This window comes from Nematostella vectensis, chromosome 5 (assembly GCF_932526225.1).
Source record: "Nematostella vectensis chromosome 5, jaNemVect1.1, whole genome shotgun sequence".
In the NCBI taxonomy this organism is placed as follows: Eukaryota; Metazoa; Cnidaria; class Anthozoa; order Actiniaria; family Edwardsiidae; genus Nematostella; species Nematostella vectensis.
In genome coordinates, this window is record NC_064038.1 from 13,701,911 (window position 1) to 13,726,471 (window position 24,561).

Consider the following 24,561-nt stretch of genomic DNA (forward strand, 5'->3'; position numbering starts at 1 on the left):
CTAGTAGTGCACACTTGTCTCTAGCAGTAATCTAGTAGTGCACACTTGTCTCTAGGAGTAATCTAGTAGTGCACACTTGTCTCTAGGAGTAATCTAGTAGTGCACACATCTCTAGGAGAAATCTAGTAGTGCACACTTGTCTCTAGCAGTAATCTAGTAGTGCACACATCTATAGGAGTAATCTAGTAGTGCACACATCTCTAGGAGTAATCTAGTAGTGCACACATCTCTAGGAGTAATCTAGTAGTGCACACATGTCTCTAGGAGTAATCTAGTAGTGCACACATGTCTCTAGGAGTAATCTAGTAGTGCACACATCTATAGGAGTAATCTAGTAGTGCACACATCTCTAGGAGTAATCTAGTAGTGCACACATCTCTAGGAGTAATCTGGTAGTGCACACATCTCTAGGAGTAATCTAGTAGTGCACACATGTCTCTAGGAGTAATCTAGTAGTGCACACATGTCTCTAGGAGTAATCTAGTAGTGCACACATCTCTAGGAGTAATCTAGTAGTGTACACATGTCTCTAGGAGTAATCTAGTAGTGCACACTTGTCTCTAGCAGTAATCTAGTAGTGCACACATCTCTAGGAGTAATCTAATAGTGCACACATCTCTAGGAGTAATCTAATAGTGCACACATCTCTAGGAGTAATCTAGTAGTGCACACATCTCTAGGAGTAATCTAGTAGTGCACACTTGTCTCTAGGAGCAATCTAGTAGTGCACACTTGTCTCTAGGAGCAATCTAGTAGTGCACACTTGTCTCTAGCAGTAATCTAGTAGTGCACACATCTCTAGGAGTAATCTAGTAGTGCACACTTGTCTCTAGGAGCAATCTAGTGGTGCACACTTGTCTCTAGGAGTAATCTAGTAGTGCACACTTGTCTCTAGGAGCAATCTAGTGGTGCACACTTGTCTCTAGGAGTAATCTAGTAGTGCACACTTGTCTCTAGGAGTAATCTATTAGTGCACACATCTCTAGGAGTAATCTAGTAGTGCACACTTGTCTCTAGGAGTAATCTAGTAGTGCACACATGTCTCTAGGAGAAATCTAGTAGTGCACACATCTCTAGGAGTAATCTAGTAGTGCACACATCTCTAGGAGTAATCTAGTAGTGCACACATGTCTCTAGGAGTAATCTAGTAGTGCACACATCTCTAGGAGTAATCTAGTAGTGCACACATCTCTAGGAGTAATCTAGTAGTGCACACTTGTCTCTAGGAGTAATCTAGTAGTGCACACTTGTCTCTAGGAGTAATCTAGTAGTGCACACTTGTCTCTAGGAGTAATCTAGTGGTGCACACTTGTCTCTAGGAGTAATCTAGTAGTGCACACTTGTCTCTAGGAGTAATCTAGTAGTGCACACATGTCTAGGAGTAATCTAGTAGTGCACACATCTCTAGGAGTAATCTAGTAGTGCACACATCTCTAGGAGTAATCTAGTAGTGCACACATCTCTAGGAGTAATCTAGTAGTGCACACTTGTCTCTAGCAGTAATCTAGTAGTGCACACATCTCTAGGAGTAATCTAGTAGTGCACACATCTCTAGGAGTAATCTAGTAGTGCACACTTGTCTCTAGGAGTAATCTAGTAGTGTACACATCTCTAGGAGTAATCTAGTAGTGCACACATCTCTAGGAGTAATCTAGTGGTGCACACTTGTCTCTAGGAGTAATCTAGTAGTGTACACATCTCTAGGAGTAATCTAGTAGTGCACACTTGTCTCTAGGAGTAATCTAGTAGTGTACACATCTCTAGGAGTAATCTAGTAGTGCACACATCTCTAGGAGTAATCTAGTGGTGCACACTTGTCTCTAGGAGTAATCTAGTAGTGCACACATCTCTAGGAGTAATCTAGTAGTGCACACATCTCTAGGAGTAATCTAGTAGTGCACACTTGTCTCTAGCAGTAATCTAGTAGTGCACACTTGTCTCTAGCAGTAATCTAGTAGTGCACACATCTCTAGGAGTAATCTAGTAGTGCACACTTGTCTCTAGGAGTAATCTAGTAGTGTACACATCTCTAGGAGTAATCTAGTAGTGCACACATCTCTAGGAGTAATCTAGTAGTGCACACATCTCTAGGAGTAATCTAGTAGTGCACACATCTCTAGGAGTAATCTAGTAGTGCACACTTGTCTCTAGCAGTAATCTAGTAGTGCACACATCTCTAGGAGTAATCTAGTAGTGCACACATCTCTAGGAGTAATCTAGTAGTGCACACTTGTCTCTAGGAGTAATCTAGTAGTGCACACATGTCTCTAGGAGTAATCTATTAGTGCATACATCTCTAGGAGTAATCTAGTAGTGCACACATGTCTAGGAGTAATCTAGTAGTGCACACATGTCTCTAGGAGTAATCTAGTAGTGCACACATGTCTAGGAGTAATCTAGTAGTGCACACTTGTCTCTAGGAGTAATCTAGTAGTGTACACATCTCTAGGAGTAATCTAGTGGTGCACACATCTCTAGGAGTAATCTAGTGGTGCACACTTGTCTCTAGGAGTAATCTAGTAGTGCACACATGTCTAGGAGTAATCTAGTGGTGCACACATCTCTAGGAGTAATCTAGTAGTGCACACATGTCTAGGAGTAATCTAGTAGTGCACACATGTCTAGGAGTAATCTAGTAGTGCACACATGTCTAGGAGTAATCTAGTAGTGCACACATCTCTAGGAGTAATCTAGTAGTGCACACATGTCTAGGAGTAATCTAGTAGTGCACACATCTCTAGGAGTAATCTAGTAGTGCACACATCTCTAGGAGTAATCTAGTAGTGCACACATCTCTAGGAGTAATCTAGTAGTGCACACATCTCTAGGAGTAATCTAGTAGTGCACACATCTCTAGGAGTAATCTAGTAGTGCACACATCTCTAGGAGTAATCTGGTAGTGCACACATCTCTAGGAGTAATCTAGTAGTGCACACTTGTCTCTAGGAGTAATCTAGTAGTGCACACATCTCTAGGAGAAATCTAGTAGTGCACACTTGTCTCTAGCAGTAATCTAGTAGTGCACACATCTCTAGGAGTAATCTAGTAGTGCACACATCTCTAGGAGTAATCTAGTAGTGCACACATCTCTAGGAGTAATCTGGTAGTGCACACATGTCTCTAGGAGTAATCTAGTAGTGCACACATGTCTCTAGGAGTAATCTAGTAGTGCACACATCTCTAGGAGTAATCTAGTAGTGCACACATGTCTCTAGGAGTAATCTAGTAGTGCACACATGTCTCTAGGAGTAATCTAGTAGTGCACACATCTCTAGGAGTAATCTAGTAGTGTACACATGTCTCTAGGAGTAATCTAGTAGTGCACACTTGTCTCTAGCAGTAATCTAGTAGTGCACACATCTCTAGGAGTAATCTAATAGTGCACACATCTCTAGGAGTAATCTAATAGTGCACACATCTCTAGGAGTAATCTAGTAGTGCACACATCTCTAGGAGTAATCTAGTAGTGCACACTTGTCTCTAGGAGCAATCTAGTAGTGCACACTTGTCTCTAGGAGCAATCTAGTAGTGCACACTTGTCTCTAGCAGTAATCTAGTAGTGCACACATCTCTAGGAGTAATCTAGTAGTGCACACTTGTCTCTAGGAGCAATCTAGTGGTGCACACTTGTCTCTAGGAGTAATCTAGTAGTGCACACTTGTCTCTAGGAGCAATCTAGTGGTGCACACTTGTCTCTAGGAGTAATCTAGTAGTGCACACTTGTCTCTAGGAGTAATCTAATAGTGCACACATCTCTAGGAGTAATCTAGTAGTGCACACTTGTCTCTAGGAGTAATCTAGTAGTGCACACATGTCTCTAGGAGAAATCTAGTAGTGCACACATCTCTAGGAGTAATCTAGTAGTGCACACATCTCTAGGAGTAATCTAGTAGTGCACACATGTCTCTAGGAGTAATCTAGTAGTGCACACATCTCTAGGAGTAATCTAGTAGTGCACACATCTCTAGGAGTAATCTAGTAGTGCACACTTGTCTCTAGGAGTAATCTAGTAGTGCACACTTGTCTCTAGGAGTAATCTAGTAGTGCACACTTGTCTCTAGGAGTAATCTAGTGGTGCACACTTGTCTCTAGGAGTAATCTAGTAGTGCACACTTGTCTCTAGGAGTAATCTAGTAGTGCACACATGTCTAGGAGTAATCTAGTAGTGCACACATCTCTAGGAGTAATCTAGTAGTGCACACATCTCTAGGAGTAATCTAGTAGTGCACACATCTCTAGGAGTAATCTAGTAGTGCACACTTGTCTCTAGCAGTAATCTAGTAGTGCACACATCTCTAGGAGTAATCTAGTAGTGCACACATCTCTAGGAGTAATCTAGTAGTGCACACTTGTCTCTAGGAGTAATCTAGTAGTGTACACATCTCTAGGAGTAATCTAGTAGTGCACACATCTCTAGGAGTAATCTAGTGGTGCACACTTGTCTCTAGGAGTAATCTAGTAGTGTACACATCTCTAGGAGTAATCTAGTAGTGCACACTTGTCTCTAGGAGTAATCTAGTAGTGTACACATCTCTAGGAGTAATCTAGTAGTGCACACATCTCTAGGAGTAATCTAGTGGTGCACACTTGTCTCTAGGAGTAATCTAGTAGTGCACACATCTCTAGGAGTAATCTAGTAGTGCACACATCTCTAGGAGTAATCTAGTAGTGCACACATGTCTAGGAGTAATCTAGTAGTGCACACATGTCTAGGAGTAATCTAGTAGTGCACACATCTCTAGGAGTAATCTAGTAGTGCACACATGTCTAGGAGTAATCTAGTAGTGCACACATGTCTAGGAGTAATCTAGTAGTGCACACATCTCTAGGAGTAATCTAGTAGTGCACACATCTCTAGGAGTAATCTAGTAGTGCACACATCTCTAGGAGTAATCTAGTAGTGCACACTTGTCTCTAGCAGTAATCTAGTAGTGCACACATCTCTAGGAGTAATCTAGTAGTGCACACATCTCTAGGAGTAATCTAGTAGTGCACACTTGTCTCTAGGAGTAATCTAGTAGTGTACACATCTCTAGGAGTAATCTAGTAGTGCACACATCTCTAGGAGTAATCTAGTAGTGCACACATCTCTAGGAGTAATCTAGTAGTGCACACATCTCTAGGAGTAATCTAGTAGTGCACACTTGTCTCTAGCAGTAATCTAGTAGTGCACACATCTCTAGGAGTAATCTAGTAGTGCACACATCTCTAGGAGTAATCTAGTAGTGCACACTTGTCTCTAGGAGTAATCTAGTAGTGCACACATGTCTCTAGGAGTAATCTATTAGTGCATACATCTCTAGGAGTAATCTAGTAGTGCACACATGTCTAGGAGTAATCTAGTAGTGCACACATGTCTCTAGGAGTAATCTAGTAGTGCACACATGTCTAGGAGTAATCTAGTAGTGCACACTTGTCTCTAGGAGTAATCTAGTAGTGTACACATCTCTAGGAGTAATCTAGTGGTGCACACATCTCTAGGAGTAATCTAGTGGTGCACACTTGTCTCTAGGAGTAATCTAGTAGTGTACACATCTCTAGGAGTAATCTAGTAGTGCACACATCTCTAGGAGTAATCTAGTAGTGCACACATCTCTAGGAGTAATCTAGTAGTGCACACTTGTCTCTAGGAGTAATCTAGTAGTGTACACATCTCTAGGAGTAATCTAGTGGTGCACACTTGTCTCTAGGAGTAATCTAGTAGTGTACACATCTCTAGGAGTAATCTAGTGGTGCACACTTGTCTCTAGGAGTAATCTAGTAGTGTACACATCTCTAGGAGTAATCTAGTGGTGCACACTTGTCTCTAGGAGTAATCTAGTAGTGTACACATCTCTAGGAGTAATCTAGTGGTGCACACTTGTCTCTAGGAGTAATCTAGTAGTGTACACATCTCTAGGAGTAATCTAGTAGTGCACACATCTCTAGGAGTAATCTAGTAGTGCACACATCTCTAGGAGTAATCTAGTGGTGCACACTTGTCTCTAGGAGTAATCTAGTAGTGCACACATCTCTAGGAGGAATCTAGTGGTGCACACATCTCTAGGAGTAATCTAGTAGTGCACACATCTCTAGGAGTAATCTAGTAGTGCACACTTGTCTCTAGGAGTAATCTAGTGGTGCACACTTGTCTCTAGGAGTAATCTAGTGGTGCACACTTGTCTCTAGGAGTAATCTAGTGGTGCACACATCTCTAGGAGTAATCTAGTGGTGCACACATCTCTAGGAGTAATCTAGTGGTGCACACTTGTCTCTAGGAGTAATCTAGTAGTGCACACATCTCTAGGAGTAATCTAGTAGTGCACACTTGTCTCTAGGAGTAATCTAGTGGTGCACACTTGTCTCTAGGAGTAATCTAGTGGTGCACACTTGTCTCTAGGAGTAATCTAGTGGTGCACACTTGTCTCTAGGAGTAATCTAGTGGTGCACACTTGTCTCTAGGAGTAATCTAGTGGTGCACACTTGTCTCTAGGAGTAATCTAGTAGTGCACACATGTCTAGGAGTAATCTAGTGGTGCACACATCTCTAGGAGTAATCTAGTAGTGCACACATGTCTAGGAGTAATCTAGTAGTGCACACATCTCTAGGAGTAATCTAGTAGTGCACACTTGTCTCTAGGAGTAATCTAGTAGTGCACACATGTCTAGGAGTAATCTAGTGGTGCACACATGTCTAGGAGTAATCTAGTAGTGCACACATGTCTAGGAGTAATCTAGTAGTGCACACATGTCTAGGAGTAATCTAGTGGTGCACACATGTCTAGGAGTAATCTAGTGGTGCACACATGTCTAGGAGTAATCTAGTGGTGCACACATGTCTAGGAGTAATCTAGTGGTGCACACATGTCTAGGAGTAATCTAGTAGTGCACACTTGTCTCTAGGAGTAATCTAGTAGTGTACACATCTCTAGGAGTAATCTAGTGGTGCACACATCTCTAGGAGTAATCTAGTAGTGCACACATCTCTAGGAGTAATCTAGTAGTGCACACATCTCTAAGAGTAATCTAGTAGTGCACACATCTCTAGGAGTAATCTAGTAGTGCACACATCTCTAGGAGTAATCTAGTAGTGCACACATGTCTCTAGGAGTAATCTAGTGGTGCACACTTGTCTCTAGGAGTAATCTAGTGGTGCACACTTGTCTCTAGGAGTAATCTAGTGGTGCACACTTGTCTCTAGGAGTAATCTAGTGGTGCACACTTGTCTCTAGGAGTAATCTAGTGGTGCACACTTGTCTCTAGGAGTAATCTAGTAGTGCACACATGTCTAGGAGTAATCTAGTGGTGCACACATCTCTAGGAGTAATCTAGTAGTGCACACATGTCTAGGAGTAATCTAGTAGTGCACACATCTCTAGGAGTAATCTAGTAGTGCACACTTGTCTCTAGGAGTAATCTAGTAGTGCACACATGTCTAGGAGTAATCTAGTGGTGCACACATGTCTAGGAGTAATCTAGTAGTGCACACTTGTCTCTAGGAGTAATCTAGTGGTGCACACATCTCTAGGAGTAATCTAGTAGTGCACACATCTCTAGGAGTAATCTAGTAGTGCACACATCTCTAGGAGTAATCTAGTGGTGCACACATGTCTAGGAGTAATCTAGTGGTGCACACACATCTCTAGGAGTAATCTAGTAGTGCACACTTATCTCTAGGAGTAATCTAGTAGTGCACACATGTCTCTAGGAGTAATCTAGTAGTGCACACATGTCTCTAGGAGTAATCTAGTAGTGCACACATCTCTAGGAGTAATCTAGTGGTGCACACATGTCTCTAGGAGTAATCTAGTAGTGCACACATCTCTAGGAGTAATCTAGTAGTGCACACATCTCTAGGAGTAATCTAGTGGTGCACACATGTCTCTAGGAGTAATCTAGTGGTGCACACTTGTCTCTAGGAGTAATCTAGTTGCGCGCACTTGTCTCTAGGAGTAATCTAGTAGTGCACACATCTCTAGGAGTAATCTAGTAGTGCACACTTGTCTCTAGGAGTAATCTAATGGTGCACACTTGTCTCTAGGAGTAATCTAGTAGTGCACACATCTCTAGGAGTAATCTAGTAGTGCACACATCTCTAGGAGTAATCTAGTAGTGCACACATCTTTAAGACTAATCTAGTAGTGTACACATGTCTCTAGGAGTAATCTAGTAGTGCACACTTGTCTCTAGGAGGAATCTAGTAGTGCACACTTATCTCTAGGAGTAATCTAGTAGTGCACACATGTCTAGGAGTAATCTAGTGGTGCACACTTGTCTAGGAGTAATCTAGTAGTGCACTTATCTCTAGGAGTAATCTAGTAGTGCACACTTATCTCTAGGAGTAATCTAGTAGTGCACACATGTCTAGGAGTAATCTAGTAGTGCACTTGTCTCTAGGAGTAATCTAGTGGTGCACACATCTCTAGGAGTAATCTAGTGGTGCACACTTGTCTAGGAGTAATCTAGTAGTGCACTTATCTCTAGGAGTAATCTAGTAGTGCACACTTATCTCTAGGAGTAATCTAGTAGTGCACACATCTCTAGGAGTAATCTAGTAGTGCACACATGTCTCTAGGAGTAATCTAGTAGTGCACACATCTCTAGGAGTAATCTAGTAGTGCACACATCTCTATGAGTAATCTAGTATTGCACACATCTCTAGGAGTAATCTAGTAGTGCACACATCTCTAGGAGTAATCTAGTATTGCACACTTGTCTCTAGGAGTAATCTAGTATTGCACACTTGTCTCTAGGAGTAATCTAGTAGTGCACACTTATCTCTAGGAGTAATCTAGTAGTGCACACATGTCTAGGAGTAATCTAGTAGTGCACTTATCTCTAGGAGTAATCTAGTGGTGCACACTTGTCTCTAGGAGTAATCTAGTAGTGCACACATCTCTAGGAGTAATCTAGTATTGCACACATCTCTAGGAGTAATCTAGTAGTGCACACATCTCTAGGAGTAATCTAGTAGTGCACACTTGTCTCTAGGAGTAATCTAGTAGTGTACACATCTCTAGGAGTAATCTAGTGGTGCACACTTGTCTCTAGGAGTAATCTAGTAGTGTACACATCTCTAGGAGTAATCTAGTGGTGCACACTTGTCTCTAGGAGTAATCTAGTAGTGTACACATCTCTAGGAGTAATCTAGTGGTGCACACTTGTCTCTTGGAGTAATCTAGTAGTGTACACATCTCTAGGAGTAATCTAGTGGTGCACACTTGTCTCTAGGAGTAATCTAGTAGTGTACACATCTCTAGGAGTAATCTAGTAGTGCACACATCTCTAGGAGTAATCTAGTAGTGCACACATCTCTAGGAGTAATCTAGTGGTGCACACTTGTCTCTAGGAGTAATCTAGTAGTGCACACATCTCTAGGAGGAATCTAGTGGTGCACACATCTCTAGGAGTAATCTAGTAGTGCACACATCTCTAGGAGTAATCTAGTAGTGCACACTTGTCTCTAGGAGTAATCTAGTGGTGCACACTTGTCTCTAGGAGTAATCTAGTGGTGCACACTTGTCTCTAGGAGTAATCTAGTGGTGCACACTTGTCTCTAGGAGTAATCTAGTGGTGCACACTTGTCTCTAGGAGTAATCTAGTGGTGCACACTTGTCTCTAGGAGTAATCTAGTAGTGCACACATGTCTAGGAGTAATCTAGTGGTGCACACATCTCTAGGAGTAATCTAGTAGTGCACACATGTCTAGGAGTAATCTAGTAGTGCACACATCTCTAGGAGTAATCTAGTAGTGCACACTTGTCTCTAGGAGTAATCTAGTAGTGCACACATGTCTAGGAGTAATCTAGTGGTGCACACATGTCTAGGAGTAATCTAGTAGTGCACACATGTCTAGGAGTAATCTAGTAGTGCACACATGTCTAGGAGTAATCTAGTGGTGCACACATGTCTAGGAGTAATCTAGTGGTGCACACATGTCTAGGAGTAATCTAGTGGTGCACACATGTCTAGGAGTAATCTAGTGGTGCACACATGTCTAGGAGTAATCTAGTAGTGCACACTTGTCTCTAGGAGTAATCTAGTAGTGTACACATCTCTAGGAGTAATCTAGTGGTGCACACATCTCTAGGAGTAATCTAGTGGTGCACACTTGTCTCTAGGAGTAATCTAGTGGTGCACACTTGTCTCTAGGAGTAATCTAGTGGTGCACACTTGTCTCTAGGAGTAATCTAGTGGTGCACACTTGTCTCTAGGAGTAATCTAGTGGTGCACACTTGTCTCTACGAGTAATCTAGTAGTGCACACATGTCTAGGAGTAATCTAGTGGTGCACACATCTCTAGGAGTAATCTAGTAGTGCACACATGTCTAGGAGTAATCTAGTAGTGCACACATCTCTAGGAGTAATCTAGTAGTGCACACTTGTCTCTAGGAGTAATCTAGTAGTGCACACATGTCTAGGAGTAATCTAGTGGTGCACACATGTCTAGGAGTAATCTAGTAGTGCACATTTGTCTCTAGGAGTAATCTAGTGGTGCACACATCTCTAGGAGTAATCTAGTAGTGCACACATCTCTAGGAGTAATCTAGTAGTGCACACATCTCTAGGAGTAATCTAGTGGTGCACACATGTCTAGGAGTAATCTAGTGGTGCACACACATCTCTAGGAGTAATCTAGTAGTGCACACTTATCTCTAGGAGTAATCTAGTAGTGCACACATGTCTCTAGGAGTAATCTAGTAGTGCACACATGTCTCTAGGAGTAATCTAGTAGTGCACACATCTCTAGGAGTAATCTAGTGGTGCACACATGTCTCTAGGAGTAATCTAGTAGTGCACACATCTCTAGGAATAATCTAGTAGTGCACACATCTCTAGGAGTAATCTAGTGGTGCACACATGTCTCTAGGAGTAATCTAGTGGTGCACACTTGTCTCTAGGAGTAATCTAGTTGCGCGCACTTGTCTCTAGGAGTAATCTAGTAGTGCACACATCTCTAGGAGTAATCTAGTAGTGCACACTTGTCTCTAGGAGTAATCTAATGGTGCACACTTGTCTCTAGGAGTAATCTAGTAGTGCACACATCTCTAGGAGTAATCTAGTAGTGCACACATCTCTAGGAGTAATCTAGTAGTGCACACATCTTTAAGACTAATCTAGTAGTGTACACATGTCTCTAGGAGTAATCTAGTAGTGCACACTTGTCTCTAGGAGGAATCTAGTAGTGCACACTTATCTCTAGGAGTAATCTAGTAGTGCACACATGTCTAGGAGTAATCTAGTGGTGCACACTTGTCTAGGAGTAATCTAGTAGTGCACTTATCTCTAGGAGTAATCTAGTAGTGCACACTTATCTCTAGGAGTAATCTAGTAGTGCACACATGTCTAGGAGTAATCTAGTAGTGCACTTGTCTCTAGGAGTAATCTAGTGGTGCACACATCTCTAGGAGTAATCTAGTGGTGCACACTTGTCTAGGAGTAATCTAGTAGTGCACTTATCTCTAGGAGTAATCTAGTAGTGCACACTTATCTCTAGGAGTAATCTAGTAGTGCACACATCTCTAGGAGTAATCTAGTAGTGCACACATGTCTCTAGGAGTAATCTAGTAGTGCACACATCTCTAGGAGTAATCTAGTAGTGCACACATGTCTAGGAGTAATCTAGTAGTGCACACATCTCTAGGAGTAATCTAGTAGTGCACACTTGTCTCTAGGAGTAATCTAGTGGTGCACACTTGTCTCTAGGAGTAATCTAGTGGTGCACACTTGTCTCTAGGAGTAATCTAGTGGTGCACACTTGTCTCTAGGAGTAATCTAGTAGTGCACACATGTCTAGGAGTAATCTAGTGGTGCACACATCTCTAGGAGTAATCTAGTAGTGCACACATGTCTAGGAGTAATCTAGTAGTGCACACATCTCTAGGAGTAATCTAGTAGTGCACACTTGTCTCTAGGAGTAATCTAGTAGTGCACACATGTCTAGGAGTAATCTAGTGGTGCACACATGTCTAGGAGTAATCTAGTAGTGCACACATGTCTAGGAGTAATCTAGTAGTGCACACATGTCTAGGAGTAATCTAGTGGTGCACACATGTCTAGGAGTAATCTAGTGGTGCACACATGTCTAGGAGTAATCTAGTGGTGCACACATGTCTAGGAGTAATCTAGTGGTGCACACATGTCTAGGAGTAATCTAGTAGTGCACACTTGTCTCTAGGAGTAATCTAGTAGTGTACACATCTCTAGGAGTAATCTAGTGGTGCACACATCTCTAGGAGTAATCTAGTGGTGCACACTTGTCTCTAGGAGTAATCTAGTGGTGCACACTTGTCTCTAGGAGTAATCTAGTGGTGCACACTTGTCTCTAGGAGTAATCTAGTGGTGCACACTTGTCTCTAGGAGTAATCTAGTGGTGCACACTTGTCTCTACGAGTAATCTAGTAGTGCACACATGTCTAGGAGTAATCTAGTGGTGCACACATCTCTAGGAGTAATCTAGTAGTGCACACATGTCTAGGAGTAATCTAGTAGTGCACACATCTCTAGGAGTAATCTAGTAGTGCACACTTGTCTCTAGGAGTAATCTAGTAGTGCACACATGTCTAGGAGTAATCTAGTGGTGCACACATGTCTAGGAGTAATCTAGTAGTGCACATTTGTCTCTAGGAGTAATCTAGTGGTGCACACATCTCTAGGAGTAATCTAGTAGTGCACACATCTCTAGGAGTAATCTAGTAGTGCACACATCTCTAGGAGTAATCTAGTGGTGCACACATGTCTAGGAGTAATCTAGTGGTGCACACACATCTCTAGGAGTAATCTAGTAGTGCACACTTATCTCTAGGAGTAATCTAGTAGTGCACACATGTCTCTAGGAGTAATCTAGTAGTGCACACATGTCTCTAGGAGTAATCTAGTAGTGCACACATCTCTAGGAGTAATCTAGTGGTGCACACATGTCTCTAGGAGTAATCTAGTAGTGCACACATCTCTAGGAATAATCTAGTAGTGCACACATCTCTAGGAGTAATCTAGTGGTGCACACATGTCTCTAGGAGTAATCTAGTGGTGCACACTTGTCTCTAGGAGTAATCTAGTTGCGCGCACTTGTCTCTAGGAGTAATCTAGTAGTGCACACATCTCTAGGAGTAATCTAGTAGTGCACACTTGTCTCTAGGAGTAATCTAATGGTGCACACTTGTCTCTAGGAGTAATCTAGTAGTGCACACATCTCTAGGAGTAATCTAGTAGTGCACACATCTCTAGGAGTAATCTAGTAGTGCACACATCTTTAAGACTAATCTAGTAGTGTACACATGTCTCTAGGAGTAATCTAGTAGTGCACACTTGTCTCTAGGAGGAATCTAGTAGTGCACACTTATCTCTAGGAGTAATCTAGTAGTGCACACATGTCTAGGAGTAATCTAGTGGTGCACACTTGTCTAGGAGTAATCTAGTAGTGCACTTATCTCTAGGAGTAATCTAGTAGTGCACACTTATCTCTAGGAGTAATCTAGTAGTGCACACATGTCTAGGAGTAATCTAGTAGTGCACTTGTCTCTAGGAGTAATCTAGTGGTGCACACATCTCTAGGAGTAATCTAGTGGTGCACACTTGTCTAGGAGTAATCTAGTAGTGCACTTATCTCTAGGAGTAATCTAGTAGTGCACACTTATCTCTAGGAGTAATCTAGTAGTGCACACATCTCTAGGAGTAATCTAGTAGTGCACACATGTCTCTAGGAGTAATCTAGTAGTGCACACATCTCTAGGAGTAATCTAGTAGTGCACACATCTCTATGAGTAATCTAGTATTGCACACATCTCTAGGAGTAATCTAGTAGTGCACACATCTCTAGGAGTAATCTAGTATTGCACACTTGTCTCTAGGAGTAATCTAGTATTGCACACTTGTCTCTAGGAGTAATCTAGTAGTGCACACTTATCTCTAGGAGTAATCTAGTAGTGCACACATGTCTAGGAGTAATCTAGTAGTGCACTTATCTCTAGGAGTAATCTAGTGGTGCACACTTGTCTCTAGGAGTAATCTAGTAGTGCACACATCTCTAGGAGTAATCTAGTATTGCACACATCTCTAGGAGTAATCTAGTATTGCACACTTGTCTCTAGGAGTAATCTAGTAGTGCACACATCTCTAGGAGTAATCTAGTATTGCACACATCTCTAGGAGTAATCTAGTATTGCACACTTGTCTCTAGGAGTAATCAAGTAGTGCACACATCTCTAGGAGTAATCTAGTAGTGCACACATCTCTAGGAGTAATCTAGTAGTGCACACTTATCTCTAGGAGAAATCTAGTAGTGCACACATCTTTAAGAGTAATCTAGTAGTGCACACATCTTTAAGAGTAATCTAGTAGTGCACACATCTCTAGGAGTAATCTAGTAGTGCACACATCTCTAGGAGTAATCTAGTAGCGCCAGTACCGGTCAGCGGTACTTAGTTATGTGACGTTCACTAAATCCTGTCACGTCTCCGCCATCTTGTTTTTGCTGTGTTACGATACTGGCTTTGGTTCGCTGTTGATTAAAGCGTTTCCAAGTTGTGTCCTAGTTTGTGGTCTTATTCAACTGGCGTGGTGGCAGCTGGATTTCGTCCCTTCGTCTCTTTCGCCAAAAAAAATCACAGAATAGAACAGCAAACGCCGCTGTGACAGCACAACTTATTTACCGAAGAAATGGCTGCTACTCACAGAGCACCAAAACAATGGAGCCTATCTAAAACCGAAACTATCACCAGTTTTGAAAACTGGAAGCAAAACCTGATGTATACGCTGTCTCTCGATACAAATTTCTCAACTTATCTTGCCGATGGAGCTACATGGAAAAAGAAAACAAAGACCGAACCTCTCCGTGGCTATACCGATGATGATGAAACCGTTCAGCAATCAAAACGCCTCACTGCCCAACAGAAGGTGAACTTTTTAGAACTTATGCTAGGACAAATCGCAAACTACTGTCCTATTATTTCGAGAAACACTTTAGTTAAGAACTCTACATCTCTAGAGTTTATCTGGCAGGCGATCCGACAACATTTTGGATTTCAAGTAACTGGTGCACACTTCATAGATTTCGTCGACATCCATCTAGAGCCCGACGAGCGCCCGGAAGACCTGTTTCAAAGACTTATGGCTTTCGCCGAGGATTCCCTCCTCAAACCCAATAACCTAACTCACCATGGCGAACAAGTAACAGAAGAAGAGGAACTTTCCCCAACACTAGAAAACCTCATAGTGTTGACTTGGCTGAGGCTTATTCACCCATCACTACCTCGCCTTGTTAAGCAACGGTACGGGACAGAGCTACGTTCTAGGACTCTCGCATCGATCAAACCAGAAATCTCTCAGGCATTGAGCTCCCTGCTAGAGGAAATTCGCACGTCCGATGATGCAAAGATCCTTCGCTCAGCCGTCAGCAACACTTATCAGTGGAAACCTGCCACAAGCCACAACAATCAGTGGAAACCGGCACCAAATAGCAAGACCACATCAAGAAAGCCCCGCTCCTCGAAGGTATGCCCACTCTGCAGTCAGGCTAATCGGTCGGATACTCATCACTTCCTAAGCGAATGCAAATTTCTCCCAGATAGCGATCGGCGCTATATGATTAAAGCAAGACAAATCGCTGACATCTTCGACGACAATGACTCCGAGTTAGAGACACACGCCCAAATGCCCTCGACTGAGTCCATCGACCCCCCCGCACACACTGCCCATGACGCGGTCGTCCTCAGAATACAGACCCGCCAGTCACCATATCTAGACGTCTTCTACAATCACCATACCGTACGAATGACCGTCGACAGCGGTGCCACAGGCAACATGATAAGACTCTCCACCGCGACACGCCTCGGTTGCAATATTACAACCAGCTCTCAGTCCGTAAGCCAGGCCGACGGCTCATCCCAGTTACGTGTTGTTGGTGAAACGCGCCTTTCTTTCACCCGGGCAGATAAGTCTTTCTCATTTGAAGGTCTCGTTGTGGAAAACCTAGACGTAGAAGTGTTAGCGGGCACGCCCTTTATGGAGAAAAATGACATTGCGGTCCGACCTGCAAAAGGGCAGATTATCCTTGGAGACAACACCATCTACACTTATGGAGCCCACCACTCCACCCTCACCTCGACCACGGCACGCCTTGTAACCGTCCTCCGTGCACCACCACGCAACGCAACAGTCTGGCCAGGCGAGTTTCTTGAAATCACACTACCGGACGACACACCCACTGATGCCGAGTATGCACTTGAACCTCGTACCGACGCGCCGAGCGCTCGTAGAGTAAAACCATCTGCTGTCTGGCCTCCCCCTGGCATCGTTACCAGCATAGCCGGAAGAATACGTATTCCCAACCTTACATCGGAGCCACGCTCACTCAAACGTAACGAGCACTTCTGTCAAGTCCGCCAACTTTTCGAACCATCGAACGTCACAACGACCAGCCCAGCCCGTACGTTCCCTTCTACAGACACCCTTCATTCAGCAAACGTTTCTCTAGATCCTGACAGTTTGCTACCATCAGATATCAAAGCCAAGTTCAAAGCCCTCCACCATGAATACGACCAGGTGTTTGACGCTAATATCGAAGGCTACAACGGCCACGTAGGCCCCTTCGAAGCCAGAGTCAACATGGGGCCTGTTGAACCCCCCCAACGGAAAGGGCGCCTTCCCCAATATGCACGTGAAAAACTTCTCGAGTTACAAGATAAATTTGATGAACTGGAGAATCAGGGGGTCTTTAAACGCCCAGAAGACGTAGGCATCTCCGTGGAATATCTAAATCCATCATTTCTAGTCCGCAAGCCGGATGGAGGTTCACGCCTTGTAACAGCCTTTGCTGATGTTGGAAGATACAGCAAACCTCAACCGTCGTTAATGCCAAACGTCGATTCAACATTACGCCAAATCGCCCAATGGAATCACCTCATTGCGACTGACCTAACCAGTGCATTTTATCAGATCCCTCTGTCAAGAGACTCTCTGAAATACTGCGGAGTCGCAACTCCCTTTCGCGGCGTCAGAGTTTACACCCGTTGTGCAATGGGTATGCCTGGTTCTGAAACTGCGTTAGAAGAACTAATGTGCCGCGTCCTTGGAGATCTTCTTGCTGAAGGCGTTGTTGTCAAGCTTGCCGATGATCTCTACTGTGGAGGAAACACCCCACATGAACTCTTCAGCAACTGGAAAAGAACCCTCCAGGCTCTTCACGAATGCAATCTTCGCTTGTCTGCCTCCAAAACAATCATCAACCCCAAGACCACTACTATTCTTGGATGGATCTGGAGTGCAGGCACCTTGAAGGCTAGCCCCCACCGAGTTGCTACGCTAGCCCAATGTCCAACCCCAACTACCGTTGGTCTCATGCGTTCTTTTATTGGCGCATACAAGGTACTTTCACGAGTTGTACCACAGTGCTCCACATTTCTATCACCCCTCGACGAAATTGTCGCTGGCCGGGAGTCACGAGATACTATTGAGTGGACTGACAATCTACATACGGCTTTCTATAATGCCCAGAAGGCCCTCTCTTCCACCCGCGTCATCACCCTGCCAAGACCTGAGGATTTCCTATGGATTGTCACGGATGGCGCCCTGCGTGACCCAGGAATCGGCGCCACACTTTACATCACACGTAACGGCAACCTACACCTCGCTGGGTTCTACAGCGCCAAGCTAAAAGGTTCACAGTCGTCTTGGTTGCCCTGCGAAGTTGAGGCACTGTCTATAGCCTCTGCTACCAGACATTTCAGCCCCTACTTAATACAATCTCATCACCGAGCGTCCATCTTGACTGACAGCAAACCCTGCGTACAGGCGTACGAGAAATTATGCCGCGGCGAGTTTTCCGCAAGCCCACGAATTTCGACCTTCCTCTCTGCAGTCAGTCAGTACCAAGCCACAGTCAGACACGTATCAGGGTCCTCCATTCTCCCCTCAGATTTCGCAAGTCGAAACGCTCCACCGTGCGAAGATGAAGCCTGTCAGATCTGTTCCTTTGTCAAACAGCTCGGGGACTCTGTTGTCAGGCGCTCATCAATTCAGGACGTCATTGATGGCAACGAGCGGCTCCCTTTCACTAGCCGATCAGCTTGGCTCGCGATTCAGTCCGAGTGTCCTGACTTACGTCGAACTCACTCCCACCTCAAACAGGGCATCCGACCTTCGAAAAAGGTAACAAACATCAAAGACGTCAAACGATATCTTGGTGTCGCCACCATCGCCAAGGATGGCTTACTCGTCGTAAAACGTGAAACACCCTTATCGCCCAGCCGTGAGTGCATCATTGTTCCACGTCGCGTTCTTGACGGCGTACTCACAGCTCTACATATTCAGCTATGTCACCCGTCAACTCACCAACTCAAGATGGCCACCAAGCGCTATCTGTTCGCCCTTGATCTTGAGAAGGCCATCGTTCGCGTGTCTCAAGCTTGCCACCATTGCGCTTCTCTCCGTACAAGCAGCAAAGCACGTATAGAACAGTCGTCTTGCGACCCGCCCGACGCCATTGGAGTTTCTTTCGCAGCAGACGTCATACGTCGGTCACGCCAGTTTATCCTGATTGTACGAGAGTGCGTGACTTCGTACACCACCAGCTTACTGTTAACCAATGAGCAACACTCTACCCTTCGCGATGCTCTCATTCGTCTTTGCGTGCAGATGCGTCCCCTCGACGGTCCCGTCGCCATCATTCGCACTGACCCAGCCCCAGGATTTCAAGCGCTAAAGGAAGACAAGCTCCTGCAACACCATCGATTAGTCCTCGAAATTGGACGCGCAAAGAACGTCAATAAGAACCCGGTAGCTGAAAAGGCAGTACAAGAGTTAGAACGTGAGATCCTACAGCTTGACCCACTAGGGGGCCCTGTCTCTGAAGTAGCACTTGCAGTCGCTACAGCTAATCTCAACGCCCGCATCCGATTACGTGGTCTGTCTGCGAGGGAAATGTGGACTCAGCGTGACCAGTTTTCCAACAGTCAACTCCCCTTCCAAGACCAAACCCTCATAGAGAAACAGCACGACCAGCGGAATTCTAACCACGCGTACAGCGAGAAATCTAAAGCGCCCACCGCAGACTTTCGCCTATCCACAGCAATCACTGTTGGCGACCTCATTTACCTGCATCCCGACAGGAACAAGACCCGAGGGCGAGATAGATATCTCGTCGTAGACACTGAAGGAGGCTTCTGTAATATCAGAAAGTTTATTGGCTCGCAGTTACGTTCTACGTCATACAGAGTAAAAAAAACAGATTGCTACAAGGTTCCATCTGAAGTACCGGACAAGACACCGACTGCAGCCTATGACTGTGACTCTTCCGCAGATGAAGATGACACTCCGGCCACCAACAGGCTTCCGCCCCCAGCCCCACCAGATATACCGACAGCGATAACTGATCCACCTTCCCGGGATGTACCACCCCAAAGTGATGCCGACGCCCCTGAGACGAGAGCTATGGACTCCAGTCACTGTCCCTCCAATCTTCAAGATGATGACACATCCCCACCTAGGAGGTCTACCCGCGAGCGTCACCTTCCCTTACGTTATAGAGATGACGACTTTATCACTGACTTTAAATAGGACTTAATGTATAAACTATGCTAGCAATTAGGCTTACTGTTATAGTCCTATCTTTTAATCAGTCCATCGTATTTACATTGTACGCCGTGAAAGACATTAGTTGTGTGATTTCTCTACAGTAGATAGTATAAGAGAGAAAGAAAGGAAGTCACGCCAGTACCGGTCAGCGGTACTTAGTTATGTGACGTTCACTAAATCCTGTCACGTCTCCGCCATCTTGTTTTTGCTGTGTTACGATACTGGCTTTGGTTCGCTGTTGATTAAAGCGTTTCCAAGTTGTGTCCTAGTTTGTGGTCTTATTCAACTGGCGTAGTGCACACATCTTTAAGAGTAATCTAGTAGTGTACACTTGTCTGTAGGTCTAATCTAGTAGTGCACACATCTCTAGGAGTAATCTAGTAGTGCACACATCTCTAGGAGTAATCTAGTAGTGCACACTTGTCTCTAGGAGTAATCAAGTAGTGCACACTTGTTTCTAGGAGTAATCTAGTAGTGCACATTTGTCTCTAGGAGTAATCTAGTAGTGCACACTTATCTCTAGGAGTAATCAAGTAGTGCACACTTGTTTCTAGGAGTAATCTAGTAGTGCACATTTGTCTCTAGGAGTAATCTAGTAGTGCACACATCTCTAGGAGTAATCTAGTAGTGCACACTTGTTTCTAGGAGTAATCTAGTAGTGCACATTTGTCTCTAGGAGTAATCTAGTAGTGCACACATCTCTAGGAGTAATCTAGTAGTGCACACATCTCTAGGAGTAATCTAGTAGTGCACACTTGTCTCTAGGAGTAATCTAATGGTGCACACATCTCTAGGAGTAATCTAGTAGTGCACACATCTCTAGGAGTAATCTAGTAGTGCACACATCTCTAGGAGTAATCTAGTAGTGCACACTTGTCTCTAGGAGTAATCTAGTAGTGCACACTTATCTCTAGGAGTAATCTAGTAGTGCACACATCTCTAGGAGTAATCTAGTAGTGCACACTTGTCTCTAGGAGTAATATAGTAGTGCACACTTGTCTCTAGGAGTAATCTAATGGTGCACACATCTCTAGGAGTAATCTAGTAGTGCACACATCTCTAGGAGTAATCTAGTAGTGCACACATCTCTAGGAGTAATCTAGTAGTGCACACTTGTCTCTAGGAGTAATCTAGTAGTGCACACTTATCTCTAGGAGTAATCTAGTAGTGCACACATCTCTAGGAGTAATCTAGTAGTGCACACATCTCTAGGAGTAATCTAGTAGTGCACACATCTCTAGGAGTAATCTAGTAGTGCACACTTGTCTCTAGGAGTAATCTAGTAGTGCACACTTGTCTCTAGGAGTAATCTAGTAGTGCACACTTGTCTCTAGGAGTAATCTAGTAGTGCACACATGTCTAGGAGTAATCTAGTAGTGCACACATCTCTAGGAGCAATCTAGTTGCGTGCACTTATCTCTAGGAGTAATCTAGTAGTGCACACTTGTCTCTAGGAGTAATCTAGTAGTGCACACTTATCTCTAGGAGTAATCTAGTAGTGCACACTTATCTCTAGGAGTAATCTAGTAGTGCTCACATCTTTAAGAGTAATCTAGTAGTGCACACATCTCTAGGAGTAATCTAGTAGTGCACACATCTCTAGGAGTAATCTAGTAGTGCACACATCTCTAGGAGTAATCTAGTAGTGCACACATCTCTAGGAGTAATCTAGTAGTGCACACATCTTTAAGAGTAATCTAGTAGTGTACACTTGTCTGTAGGTCTAATCTAGTAGTGCACACATCTCTAGGAGTAATCTAGTAGTGCACACATCTCTAGGAGTAATCTAGTAGTGCACACATCTCTAGGAGTAATCTAGTAGTGCACACATCTCTAGGAGTAATCTAGTAGTGCACACATCTCTAGGAGTAATCTAGTAGTGCACACATCTCTAGGAGTAATCAAGTAGTGCACACTTGTTTCTAGGAGTAATCTAGTAGTGCACACATCTCTAGGAGAAATCTAGTAGTGCACATTTGTCTCTAGGAGTAATCTAGTAGTGCACACTTATCTCTAGGAGTAATCTAGTAGTGCACACATCTCTAGGAGTAATCTAGTGGTGCACACATCTCTAGGAGTAATCTAGTAGTGCACACTTGTCTCTAGGAGTAATCTAGTAGTGCACACATCTCTAGGAGAAATCTAGTAGTGCACATTTGTCTCTAGGAGTAATCTAGTAGTGCGCACTTGTCTCTAGGAGTAATCTAGTAGTGCACACATCTCTAGGAGAAATCTAGTAGTGCACATTTGTCTCTAGGAGTAATCTAGTAGTGCACACATCTCTAGGAGTAATCTAGTAGTGCACACATCTAAGAGTAATCTAGTAGTGCACACATCTCTAGGAGAAATCTAGTAGTGCACACTTGTCTCTAGGTGTAATCTAGTAGTGCACATTTGTCTCTAGGAGTAATCTAGTAGTGCACACTTATCTCTAGGAGTAATCTAGTAGTGCACACATCTCTAGGAGTAATCTAGTAGTGCACACATCTAAGAGTAATCTAGTAGTGCACACATCTCTAGGAGCAATCTAGTTGCGCGCACTTGTCTCTAGGAGTAATCTAGTAGTGCACACATGTCTAGGAGTAATCTAGTAGTGCACACATCTCTAGGAGCAATCTAGTTGCGCGCACTTGTCTCTAGGAGTAATCTAGTAGTGAACACATGTCTAGGAGCAATCTAGTTGCGCGCACTTGTCTCTAGGAGTAATCTAGTAGTGCACACATGTCTAGGAGTAATCTAGTAGTGCACACATCTCTAGGAGCAATCTAGTTGCGTGCACTTGTCTCTAGGAGTAATCTAGTAGTGCACACATCTCTAGGAGTAATCTAGTAGTGCACACATCTCTAGGAGTAATCTAGTAGTGCACACATCTCTAGGAGTAATCTAGTAGTGCACACATCTCTAGGAGTAATCTAGTAGTGCACACATCTCTAGGAGTAATCTAGTAGTGCACACTTGTCTCTAGGAGTAATATAGTAGTGCACACTTGTCTCTAGGAGTAATCTAATGGTGCACACATCTCTAGGAGTAATCTAGTAGTGCACACATCTCTAGGAGTAATCTAGTAGTGCACACATCTCTAGGAGTAATCTAGTAGTGCACACTTGTCTCTAGGAGTAATCTAGTAGTGCACACTTATCTCTAGGAGTAATCTAGTAGTGCACACATCTCTAGGAGTAATCTAGTAGTGCACACATCTCTAGGAGTAATCTAGTAGTGCACACATCTCTAGGAGTAATCTAGTAGTGCACACTTGTCTCTAGGAGTAATCTAGTAGTGCACACTTGTCTCTAGGAGTAATCTAGTAGTGCACACTTGTCTCTAGGAGTAATCTAGTAGTGCACACATGTCTAGGAGTAATCTAGTAGTGCACACATCTCTAGGAGCAATCTAGTTGCGTGCACTTATCTCTAGGAGTAATCTAGTAGTGCACACTTGTCTCTAGGAGTAATCTAGTAGTGCACACTTATCTCTAGGAGTAATCTAGTAGTGCACACTTATCTCTAGGAGTAATCTAGTAGTGCTCACATCTTTAAGAGTAATCTAGTAGTGCACACATCTCTAGGAGTAATCTAGTAGTGCACACATCTCTAGGAGTAATCTAGTAGTGCACACATCTCTAGGAGTAATCTAGTAGTGCACACATCTCTAGGAGTAATCTAGTAGTGCACACATCTTTAAGAGTAATCTAGTAGTGTACACTTGTCTGTAGGTCTAATCTAGTAGTGCACACATCTCTAGGAGTAATCTAGTAGTGCACACATCTCTAGGAGTAATCTAGTAGTGCACACATCTCTAGGAGTAATCTAGTAGTGCACACATCTCTAGGAGTAATCTAGTAGTGCACACATCTCTAGGAGTAATCTAGTAGTGCACACATCTCTAGGAGTAATCTAGTAGTGCACACATCTCTAGGAGTAATCAAGTAGTGCACACTTGTTTCTAGGAGTAATCTAGTAGTGCACACATCTCTAGGAGAAATCTAGTAGTGCACATTTGTCTCTAGGAGTAATCTAGTAGTGCACACTTATCTCTAGGAGTAATCTAGTAGTGCACACATCTCTAGGAGTAATCTAGTGGTGCACACATCTCTAGGAGTAATCTAGTAGTGCACACTTGTCTCTAGGAGTAATCTAGTAGTGCACACATCTCTAGGAGAAATCTAGTAGTGCACATTTGTCTCTAGGAGTAATCTAGTAGTGCGCACTTGTCTCTAGGAGTAATCTAGTAGTGCACACATCTCTAGGAGAAATCTAGTAGTGCACATTTGTCTCTAGGAGTAATCTAGTAGTGCACACATCTCTAGGAGTAATCTAGTAGTGCACACATCTAAGAGTAATCTAGTGGTGCACACTTGTCTCTAGGAGTAATCTAGTAGTGCACACATCTCTAGGAGTAATCTAGTAGTGCACACTTGTCTCTAGGAGTAATCTAGTAGTGCACACATCTCTAGGAGTAATCTAGTAGTGCACACATCTCTAGGAGTAATCTAGTAGTGCACACATCTCTAGGAGTAATCTAGTCGTGCACACATCTCTAGGAGTAATCTAGTAGTGCACACATGTCTAGGAGTAATCTAGTAGTGCACACATCTCTAGGAGTAATCTAGTAGTGCACACATCTCTAGGAGTAATCTAGTAGTGCACACATGTCTAGGAGTAATCTAGTAGTGCACACTTGTCTCTAGGAGTAATCTAGTAGTGCACACTTGTCTCTAGGAGTAATCTAGTAGTGCACACATCTCTAGGAGTAATCTAGTGGTGCACACTTGTCTCTAGGAGTAATCTAGTAGTGCACACATCTCTAGGAGTAATCTAGTAGTGCACACTTGTCTCTAGGAGTATTCTAGTAGTGCACACATGTCTCTAGGAGTAATCTAGTAGTGCACACATCTCTAGGAGTAATCTAGTAGTGCACACTTGTCTCTAGGAGTAATCTAGTGGTGCACACTTGTCTCTAGGAGTAATCTAGTAGTGCACACATCTCTAGGAGTAATCTAGTAGTGCACAC

The 24,561-nt window shown here is 43.6% G+C and overlaps 2 protein-coding genes across 4 annotated transcripts in view; one reads left to right on the top strand and one right to left on the bottom strand.

Moving 5' to 3' along the window:
• The window catches only part of LOC5503308 (hemicentin-1), a 136,135-nt gene that overhangs the window by 40,430 nt on the left and 71,144 nt on the right, over positions 1–24,561 (bottom strand). The window lies entirely within an intron of this gene.
• Positions 14,459–19,664, top strand: LOC125562994. Its single transcript, XM_048727482.1, has 2 exons — positions 14,459–15,791; positions 16,068–19,664. The coding sequence occupies exons 1-2, from the start codon at positions 14,638–14,640 to the stop codon at positions 19,531–19,533; spliced, it is 4,620 nt and encodes a 1,539-aa protein (XP_048583439.1). The 5' UTR covers positions 14,459–14,637; the 3' UTR covers positions 19,534–19,664.